The 11,667-nt window shown below is 36.2% G+C and overlaps 1 protein-coding gene across 1 annotated transcript; it reads left to right on the top strand.

Moving 5' to 3' along the window:
• Positions 1–7,098: 7,098 nt before the first annotated feature.
• On the top strand, positions 7,099–7,899 carry LOC112795065 (uncharacterized). Its single transcript, XM_025837024.1, has one exon. It carries the CDS (start codon positions 7,099–7,101, stop codon positions 7,897–7,899), a length of 801 nt encoding a protein of 266 aa, XP_025692809.1.
• The last annotated feature ends 3,768 nt before the right edge of the window (positions 7,900–11,667 follow it).

Genomic DNA, 11,667 nt, shown 5'->3' with positions numbered 1-11,667 from the left:
TGGATGGATGTGAAAACATTGTATGGGCCATGGATTATTATGGACAAGTTAATTAGAGTTGGACTCTCTTTGTCTCAAAAAATATAAAAAAGAATTTATTTTAATGTCCAAAAAATGTAGATATGTAGTCCAAATTTTAAAACCAATAATAGTTAAGAAATTTATTTGGCCTTGAAGGTAATTAATAATTGAAAAATTATAATGAGTACTAGAATAATTGTTTAAAAGTATGGTAATTTATTTTGATGTTTTAAAATATATAGGTATATTTTTTATATAATAATTTAATTATATTTAACTTTTTAGATAATTATCTACGTAATGAATGTATAAATTTTTTTTATTACAATACATAATTAAATAGATGCATAAAATTTTTATTCTAACACTGTCACAAAATTGAATTAAAAAATATATAAACAAGAAAAATAATTGTAATATAAGTTTTTATTATTTTGTATAAACATATTTTTTATATACATGTTTATTTTTTTTATTTATATACAATTTTAGTTTCACATTATAAATACTAGCATATCAATAGACATAAATATTTTAAAAAATTCACTCTTTTTATTATTAAATATATATAAAATTAAATAAAAGTAAAATTTCTTAGCATGATAGGTTATTTATATTTTAATTAAAATGTAGAATGAGTAGCTTAGGTTTTAAAAATTTTAAAAAAATATTTTTTTGTAAATTATGTATAATGAATAGTTTTCCAAAATATGAAACGGTTCAATAGTTCTTTTTAATTTTTTATTCATATCTTTTCTTCTTGCAAGACTAACCGAATAGCCCAACCTCTTTTCCATGGTCCAGTTAGTCTTTACTATTGACATATTGGTGTGCAGGTTCATATTGCAAATAAATAAATATTATAATTATTTTATTAACAGAAATTGATTAGCATTGTTTAATGCAATATTTTACTGCAACCTAGTCACATTTCTTCTGAAGTGCGGGACCTACGTCTGAACCCTCCAAGTACATGCTGCAACTTTGGGAAGCTGCTCACGCATCAATAGCACACTCCACCTTGACACATTTTCACCAGCATATGAAATTTAGACCTCAGCATCAGAGAATTTTTCAAAAATATTTTCTAAGATAGCGTTGTAAGTACAGTCTTAATCAACGAAATTTTCACTATTAATTTAGAATATGCGTGTCACAATTAATAATAAATAATGGGAGTAGAATCTAGGGTCGTGTCTCCAAGAGTTGACACAGAATGTAAATTATTGCTCAGGATTTTTTCTGAATAATTTTGAGATTGAGAACGGAAAAACAAAGAAACTAGAAATTAAAGCAATGATCAAATAACAAGAGGTGTTATGTATTTGAAATAAAAGGCCTTAGTTAGGGGAGAGAACTGGAATTTCTATTTTTGTTGTCTTGCTCAAATATAATAGTAAGAGTTCATTGCTTCCACTTAATTATCTTCTAACATTTGAAGAAAAGTTAAGTGGTTGTCACTAATTTTGACTCACAAGTCCTAGTCACTTTGTGGGGAAGGACTTGAGTTGGTGAAAATTGAGTTAGCCAGCAATTTCGAATTACAGATTAATATTTGAACGTCACAATTCAAGGGTTTCCAATTATCAACCCCCAACCAAGTTGGGAGTTTTAACCCATCAACATGAATGTCAGTTTCATAAACATATAATAAGAATAAATAAAAGACAAGGTAATTTTGAGAAATTTATTAAATTAAAACAGGCATGGACAAATAATTAATACGAATCAAACAAGCAATAAAGATAAATATAAAAATACTTCAATGCATTAATAATAGTCAAAAGGCACAAGATCCAAACGTGAATGCAAAATAATCAAATGAAAAAGAGTAGTAAAGAAATTAGAAAGGTAAACTATAAAAGAGTTGACTCCAATTGAAGGTAGCAACAGCTTTCCTAATATCCAATGCGAAGATGAACTAAGAATGCTAAAACCCTAGAGAGAAGTAGGAGTTTCTCTCACTAGAATTCAAACCTAATAAAAAATTTAGAATGAAAAGTGAAGTGTGTTCAGTTTCAACTCCATCCCTACCTCTAGTCTGTGTTTTCGGGCTTGAAACAGGGTCTAAATCAGCCCAAAAATAGCTCCCAACGAGTTCTGTTACGTGCAGCACGTGACGTTCTGTCATGTGTACGCGTCGGTTATGTGTATGCGTCAGTCACGCGTACGCATCGCTGAAAGACGTTCTGGATCACGCGCACGGGTCAGCCGACGCGTGCGCGTCGCTCCTCGCTTCTCAACTCTTTAGTTGCTTGTGTTCCTTCCACTCTAACATACTTCATCTTCATCTTCATCTTTTAAGTCATTCATGTCTTGTAAATTTGAAAACACTTAAAAAACACATCACGACATCGAATGGTAATAAAGGAGAATTAAAAATTAACAATTTTAAGGTATAGGAAGCATTTTTTCATCATAGCACAAAATTAGGAAAGAAATAAAAAACATAATTTACATGAATAAGTGTGAGAATAGTTGACAAAACTCACTCAATTCACTCCAAAATATATCATAAAATAGTGGCTTATTAAATCTCCACACATTTAAATATTAGCGTGTTCTCATGCTAAGTTCAGGTGAGACAAACAAGTGAAGGGAAAGCAGTGAGACTTATGCAATGTAATTTATCTATAGGGATGCAACTACATGCTAAATGCTTCTACTTACTTGTTTAAAAGTAAACAAATTCTCTAAGACAAATATAAACTGGATTCCACTAATTCAAATCACATAATAAAGTACAAGTAAACTTGTATGAAAAAAGCTCATGAAAGTCGGAAACAAAGAATCGAGCATCGAACCCTCACTATAAGTGTATACACTCTAATCACTCTAGTGTTTGAGAGTTGAGTCTGTCGGTTTTCTACTAATCTTGCTTTCCAAGGCTTGCTCTTCTTCTACCAATCAATAATATTTAATGCATAAATACACATATCAAGAGGTCTTTGCAAGCGTTGTAATGGAGTTAGGGTCAAGGTAAGAATATATTTGGTTTAGTGGACCAAAATTCGAATCCTTGATTAACCTAAACTTCTCACCTACCCTAAGACATTCTATATTATCACAATGCAAAGTCCAACCACCCATTAACTATTTTTTCACAAATTCATGCACCTTGAAGTCTTTTGAATACAAATAATATGCATTAGTTCACTTATTAGCCTTGGGATATTTTGTCTCCTTTTTATTATTTTCTCTCTTTTTTTTTCTTTTTCTTTTCTTATTATTTATTTTTTTTTCAGTGAGTTAATGCATATGATTAATGTGTTGGATGCATGAACAAGTGCCCAACCGTTTTTACATTTTCATTTAAGAACATAAAATGCCCAATTTTCTAGCCATGTATTCTCCAATTCAATTTTCTCACAATTCATGTACACTTCACTAGTCTAAGCTAACAAAGGATTCAAATTAGGGATATTTATTATTTTTCGCTTAGAGTTAATGATGTGCTAAAATAAAGAATAAATGGGATAAAATGGCTTAACATTGGTTTGCAAGAGAAATGATAGGGTAATGCCATATGGATATGTAAGTTAAGTGAAACAAGACCTCAATCACATAAGTGTATGTATACATCAAACAATGAAAATATAAGGAGAAGTTGAAAGAAGTTGTCAAGAGGTGGAAGTCACCAAGGAAGAGCATAAAGGGATGATACTTGCAAAACCATTGGAGTTATCGTTTTCTAAGTCACAATCCAACACAACATTCAAGTGGGTAAAATTCTTATCCTTAAGCTTTACTTTTTCACTTGAATATGGTTTGCTTGAAACGGATGGACAACTTAGAGCTCTTTGTGGAGTTAAGAGTAAGAGGGAATGGTGTAGTGGTTGGAAGTTTGATGTTAAGTTTATTAAGGTTGAACCCTCAAGGCATAGGTCTCATGGTTGGAGGAAAGCTAATTTGTGTGGGTCTAGGAGGAGAATTTGGTGCATTTTGACGAACGAAAATTGTGTCGGTAAAGAATTTTCACAATTGAAATCTCGTTGCAAGTATAGTTCTAAGCTAACGAAAAATTTCTCAATAAAAAATTTGGTTGTCACAAGTACAAATCCCATTAAAAATAAACTGAAGTATTTAAATCTCGGGTTGTTTTAAAGAATTGCAGGGAAGTGTGCTTAATTATTGGTTATGGGTTGTATGTTTTGTGGTTTTGAATAAGGGATAAGAAATGTAAATGACAAGAAAGTAAATGAAACTCAAATGATAAAAAGGTCTTGGCAATGGTTGATGGTTAAGAATCTCTATCCTTATTACTAACCACAATATGATAATTGCAAATATCAATCCCATTAAGTCATCCTTCAACGAGTGAAGGAAAGTCAAATGAGCTTTATCAATCCTAGTCTATAAGTCCTAACCATTTCACGAATTGATTTAGTGTGAGCTAGTGTCAATGGATCTCAATTATCAATCACTTGGTTATTAGTAACTCAATGGTTCCTAAGTTACCATCCCAAGTCAAGAACACAAAAATCTATTCTAACATCATTTCAAGCATTTTGTCAAACACTTAGAAGGTATAAAAGGAAAACAAGATAAAATTGCAAGAAATGTAAATCTACAATTACCAATTGCAAGGAAATAATAATAACAAAGCAATTAAACAACAAAAACATAAAACATGAAATTACATTAAAGGAAGTTGAAATTGACAAGAGTGTTCATAATATAAACATAACTAAAATGAGAAATTAACATGAGGAAAGAGAGAAATCAAGACAATAGAATAAGAAATTGTAAATGAAAAGTGGATGAAAACATGGAATTAAACCTAGATCTAACATAGATTTAACCTAAACCTAACTTAGTTCTAAAGAGAAGCTTGTTGGTTTAGACTATACTCACGACGGATTTAATTGGTAAATTTTAGACCGGCAATAAATTCCATCATCAAATTTTGGCGCCTTTGTCGGGGAGTTGAATATGTGTGCCATGTTGTTGGTTAGTGTAAATATGCGGATACGTGAATACTTGCATTTTCCTGGATTGTTTGTTAGTTCAATTGTTAGGTATGATTAGTCTTTGTTTAGTTTATTTTATTGTCATGAGTTCTATACTTCCTTCATTGAATGACGCGTTCATTATCGGATTCGAGTTTAGCTACATTTAACCCTGAGATTGAAAGAACTTCACTTCACATTAGGCAAGCTCGGAGACGATTTGCTTTTGGAGGTGGTGAAAAGGTTTTTACCAATTCACCAACCATATCTGAGGTTGAATTCGAATCGTCATTCGAAGAAGGCACTATCTACTCTTCTATTGATACTACTAATAACTCTTCCATCGATTTAGGTATTGATACTATGGTCGCTCTAAGGAGAGTCACTCTTAAGGAAGTTGGTGCTCCGGATTTTGCTCTTTAATCGCTTCATGTGCGTCATCCGGACTTGAATGCTAAATTTGAGCTCAAAATCGCTTTGATCAATCTTACTTGCTCAAGATCCTATTAGACACCATAGGGACTTCCAAGGTGTATTATCTACTACTAGGCGGAAAGGTTCCGATGAAGTTGCCGTTTGGTTGTATGTCTTTCCATTCTCTTTTGAGGGAAGAGCTAAAGAGTGGTTTTACACTTTGTCCAATGAGATTGTTAGCAATTGGGATTTGCTTAGAAGGGAGTTTCTAGACAAATTCTTTCCTGTGAAAGTGACAGATAGGTTACGGAAAGAAATTTCATGCATTGTCCAAGGTGAATCGGAGACTTTATATGAGTTTTGGAAACGGTTTCGAAAATTTCTTGACTCATGTCCTAACCACATGATTGATTAGCTACTTTTGCTAAGGAATGAAATCGCAAGACAAGATCGCCTTGGATGCTTCAAGTAATGGTTCCTTGACAAAGTATAGAACGGTAGAAGAAGCATGGTAATTCATCACCGATTTGGCCGAGTCCACCCTACATGCTAGACAAAGAAACAATCATCCAAGAGCCATCAATAAAGTTTCTTCTAGTGGTGAGACCGCTGCCTTCACTAAAACCTTGGGGGAGATGACTAGCATTCTTAAACAACTCCAACTTAATCAACAACTTTAACCTCCAACTCCTCAACAACAACAAAGTCAACAATTGGATCCCCAAAGAGTGTGCAGAATTCGCTCTTGTTACTCCCATTATATGGATGAATGTCCAAGTCTCCAAGATGACAATACCCTAGCGGCTACTAATATCTATTACAACCGTCTGAATCAAGGGTATCACCAACAAGGAGGCAACTATAACCAAGGGGGCAATTACAACCAAGGTTGGTAAGATAATTCTATCCAAGGGTGGAGGGACAACTATAACTAAGGAGATATAGACAATGGAGAGAATCAAAGGTGGAACAACCATCAACAACACCGATACCAACAAAACCCATCATACCATCAAAACTCACCATATGAACAAAATCAAGGAAGAAACTACCAAACCTACCAACTACCACCAAAGGCAAGCACCTCAATTTAATCAACCACAAACTCCCAAAATCACCTATCATTTCCTTTCTTTCAACCAAGATGAGACACCCCGTTCTATTCTTCAAGGACAAAAAAACTTCAAACCACATTTGTCGTTAGTTTCACCGGTCTTACATCTACCATCCAAGCTCTTTTAGCCCGTATAGAACCACCTTCTACCCTCACTACTCAAATTTCAAGTTCTAGTGCTTTGCCCTCTCAACCTTTACCCAACCCCAAGGGTGGCGTCAATGCCATCACCTTGGGGTCCGGCACCAAATTGCAAAAGAGGATGTGGTTGAGGTAGAAGAAATTGAAGAGGAGGATGAGGCACATGAGGTAGTTGAAGAAGAAGTCAACCAACCAAAAAACAGAGTTTTTAAGGATGGAAGTGTCTTGGAAGAGGCTACTCCAATTCCATTTCCTACATTGACACGGAAGACCAAGAAGCATGTAGAACTTGATCCCAAAATGGTGGAAATGTTCAAAAAGATATAGGTAACTATCCCTCTTTTTGATGCTATTCGCCAAGTCCCTAAATATGCCAAGTTTCTAAAAGATTTGTGTATGAATAAGGAAAGAATTCATGATTTAGAAACTATTCCATTGGGAAGCTCTATTTCGGCTTTGATGGGTACAATACTGGAGAAATGTGGTGATCCGAGTCCTTGCTTAGTCACTTGCACCATATATGGGGTCCAATTCGTTGATTGCATGTGTGATCTTGGTGTCTATGTTAGTATTATGCCTCTATCCGTTTATCATGTATTGAAGTTCCCAACGTTGAAATGGTCGGTGGCTCGGTTTGTATTGGCGGACAAGAGCATAGTATATGTGGTTGGTATTGCGGAGGATGTGTTGGTGAGTATAAAGGGATGGGTCTTCCCAATTGATTTTCATATTCTTGAGATGCCGCCTAGTGAATCCGAAAGAATATCGTTTATCTTGCTACGAAGACCGTTTTTTAGGACCTTTCGATTTAAAAGGGATGTTTTCTCGGGTACTTATTCTTTTGAGATTGATGGAAGAGTTGTGAACTTTTGTCTTGATGAAACCATGAGACACCCATCGGAGGATCATTCAATTTTTCTGTGTGAATTGATTGACAATGTTGTGGCCGAAGTACATAATGCTAATCTTGATCAGAAGAGTATGATTCAAGCTCCAAGTGTGGGGAGCCCCCACGAATGTGAAAAGAACAATTTACCCACTCCGTTCTTTTCGGATGATCAAATGCCGAGTCATAAACAAAGTGTAGAGTTGAAACTACTTCCATCCAACTTAAAATATGCTTATCTTGATGAAGATCATAAGTTTCTGGTAATTGTTGCAAGGGAGCTCACCTCCCAAAAAGAGAAGTTACTTCATATCTTGAGGAGAAATAGGGTGGAACTTGGCAGACCTAATTGGCATAAGCCCTCAAGGGTGTGAACACCGCATCTTTTTAGAAGAAGGAGCTAAACCTATTCGCCAACCTCAAAGGCGTTTAAATCTTACTATTTCAGAGGTTGTGAAGAAGGAGGTAACCCGGTTGCTAGAGGCCGACATAATCTATCCGATTTCGGATAGTGAGTGGGTGAGCCCCGTACAAGTCGTCCCAAAGAAGTTTTGTGTTACTATAATCAAGAATGAGAGTAGGGAGTTAATGGCCACAATGGTGCAAAACTCATGGAGAGTGTGTATTGACTATGTTTGGTAAATCTTATTATTGTTTCTTAGATGACTATTCTAGGTACTTTTAAATCCACATTGCTCCAGAAGATCACGAAAAAACTACCTTTACGTGCCCTTTTGGAACATATGCCTACAAGAGAATGTCAATTGGCTTGTGGAACTCACCAGTTATGTTCCAAAGGTGTATAATGAGTATATTTGCGGATTTTCTTAAGCATTGCATGGAGGTGTTCATGGACAATTTTAGTGCATATGGAGACTCCTTTGACTTTTGCTTGGACAACCTTGCAAAAGTATTAGAAAGATGTACAAAATTAAACCTTGTTTCTAATTTTAAGAAATGCTCTTTTATGGTTAGACAAGATATTATTTTAGGACACATTGTCTCTAATAATGGTTTTTCTGTGAATCCGGCAAAGGTCGATGTGTTTTCTAGTTTGCTTTGTCCCTCCTCTGTGAGGGAAGTCCGTGCGTTTCTTGGTCATGCAGGTTTTTACCGGCGGTTTATTAAGGACTTTAGTAATGTGGCACTACCTCTCTCCCGGTTATTGCAAAATGACGTTGAATTTGAATTGAGTGAAGATTGCATGGAGTTATTTGACAAGCTCAAAATTGCTTTGACCCAAGCTTTCATTGTAAGAGGGCCGGAATGGAGTAGGCCATTCGAGATCATGTGTGATGCATCAAACTATGCAGTGGGAGCAGCGCTAGCTCAGCGCGAAGGTAACAATTCTTATGTCATTGCCTATGCCTTTAAAACTTTGGATGGAGCCTAATCCAATTATACTATCACTGAGAAAGAATTGTTAGCTATTGTCGTTGTCTTGGATAAATTCCGGGCTTATTTACTTGGCTCAAAGGTGGTAGTATATTCGGATCATGCGACATTGAAATATTTGTTGGTCAAAAAGGAGTCTAAACCAAGGTTGATAATATGGGTATTTCTTCTGCAAAAATTTGATTTAGAAATAAAAGATAAGAGTGGCGGACCACTTGAGTCACGTTGAGCATACAAAGGGCGACCCCACTCCTATCAATGATGCATTTCCCCTTGAGGGATTGCGAGCAATATCGGAAGTGATTCCTCGGTATGCACTTATTGCCATTTACTTGGTTGCTCGCACCTTTCCTCCCAAGTTCTCTAAGAACCAAAGGGATAAGCTTAAGAGCGAATCTAAATATTATATATGGGATGACCTATACTTATGAAAATGTGATGCAGACCAAGTAATCAAAGGTGTATCCCATAATCTGAATTCTAGTCTATTTTGGAGGCCTGCCACTCCTCTAAGGGAGGTGGCCATTTTGGTCTTCAAAGAACTGCAAGAAAGATTCTAGACTGTGGATTTTGGTGACCTACACCTTTCAAGGATGTATCTCTCTTTTTTAAGTCTTGTCAACAATTCCTTGGATTTGGAAATATCTCCAAGAAGGATGAAATACCCCAACAAAAATCATGTTATTTTATGAGATTTTTAATGTTTGAGGTATTGACTTCATTAGGGCCTTTCCCAAACTTTAATGGTTTTCTGTATTCTGCTAGCTGTTGACTATGTTTCCAAATGGGTGGAAGCGATTCCCACCCGGACTGATAATGCTAATGTAGTTCTTTCTTTTGTTCGCAATAACCTAATTTGTCACTTTGGATCACGAGCAATCATGAGTGATCAAGGCTCTCATTTTTGCAACAAGAAAATGATAGGGTTAATGAAGAAGTATGGCATCATTCACAAGGTGGCCACGGTTTACCATTCCCAAACAAATGGCCAAGTCGAGGTCTCCAACCAGAAAGAAAATCAAGCGTATATTGGTGAAAATTGTGAAGCCTCATAGGAGGGACGGAAGTGCTAAGCTCAATGATGCGCTATGGGTTTACTGGACGGCTTACAAGATGCCAATTGGTATGAGTTAGTTCTGGATAATCTATGGCAATGCCATCTACCGGTGGAGATAGAGCACAAAGCTTATTGGACCGTCAAAGAATGCAACTCAGGATTTGGGGAGACGAAATCGAAAGGAAGTTACAACTAGTGAAATTGGAGTGTCTTAGATTGAAAGCTTATGAGAATTCAAGGATAAAAAAAGAGAGGATGAAAGCGGTGCATGACAAGAATATCAGAAGGAGAGAGTTTAGAGCTGGAGATCTTATCCTTCTCTACAACTCTAGATTGAGGTTGGTATAGAGTTGTAGGGAAGGATAAGATCCCTAGCTCTAAAACTCTCTTTTTCTGATATTCTTGTCATGCACCGCTTTTATCTTCTCTTTGTAAAGCCTTAAATGCTCATAAGCTTCAAATCTAAGACACTCCAATTCCAGCTGCTGTAACTTCCTTTCGATTCCGCCCCCAATCTTGAGTTGCATTTTGTGATGGCCCAATAAGCCTTGTGTTCTATCTCCACTTGTAGGTGGCAAGTCTTGCCATAGACTAGCCGGAACGAGCTCATACCAATTGGCGTCTTATAAGCCGTCCAATAAGCCCATAGCGCATGAGATTTATTTAATGGCTATTGGTTATGTGTGGACACAACTCCGTTCAACTTAACCAGCAAGTGTACTAGGTCATCCAAGTAATACCTTACGTGAGTAAGGGTCGATCCCACAGAGATTGTTGGTATGAAGCAAGTTATGGTCACCTTGTAAATCTCAGTTAGGCAGATTAAATGGTTATGGTTTTCGAAAATTAATAATAAATAGAAAATAAAAAGGGATAGAAATACTTATGTAAATCAATAGTGGAAATTTCAGATAGGCGTATGGAGATGCTGTGCTCCTCTCGAATCTCTACTTTTTTATTACATTCATCCAATTCTTCTTACTCCTTTCCATGGCAAGCTGTATGTAGGGCATCACCACCATTAATGGCTACTTTTAATCCTCTCGGGAAAATGGTCCTATGCGCTGTCACTGCACGGCTAATCGTCTGGAGGCATCACCCTTGTTGATAGCTACATCCCATCCTCTCAGTGAAAATGGTCCAAATGCTCTGTCACAGCACGGTTAATCATCTGTCGGTTCTCAATCAGATTGGAGTAGAATCCATTGATTCTTTTGCGTTTGTCATCACGCCCAGCCTTCAGGAGTTTGAAGCTCATCACAATCATTCAATACTGGAATCCTACTCGGAATACCACAGACAAGGTTAGACTTTTCGGATTCCCAGGATCCTACTCGGAATACCACAGACAAGGTTAGACTTTCCGGATCCTCATGAATGTCGCCATCTATCTAGCTTATACCACGAAGATTCTGTTAGGGAATCTAAGAGATATGCGCCCGACCTAGAGTAGAACGGAAGTGGTTGTCAGTCACGCGCGTTCATAGGTGAGAATGATGATGAGTATCACGGATCATCACATTCATCAAAGTGTTGTGCAACGTATATCTTGGAATAAGAATAAAAGAGAATTGAATAGAAAGTAATAGTAATTGTATTGAAACTTGAGGTACAGCAGAGCTCCACACCCTTAATCTATGGTGTGTAGAAACTCCACTGTTGAAAATACATAAGTGAAAGGTTCAGGCAT

Source organism: Arachis hypogaea, chromosome 4, assembly GCF_003086295.3.
Source record: "Arachis hypogaea cultivar Tifrunner chromosome 4, arahy.Tifrunner.gnm2.J5K5, whole genome shotgun sequence".
In the NCBI taxonomy this organism is placed as follows: domain Eukaryota; kingdom Viridiplantae; phylum Streptophyta; class Magnoliopsida; order Fabales; family Fabaceae; genus Arachis; species Arachis hypogaea.
The sequence above is the reverse complement of the archived record's forward strand: the minus strand, read 5'-3'. Positions and strand labels throughout refer to the sequence as shown.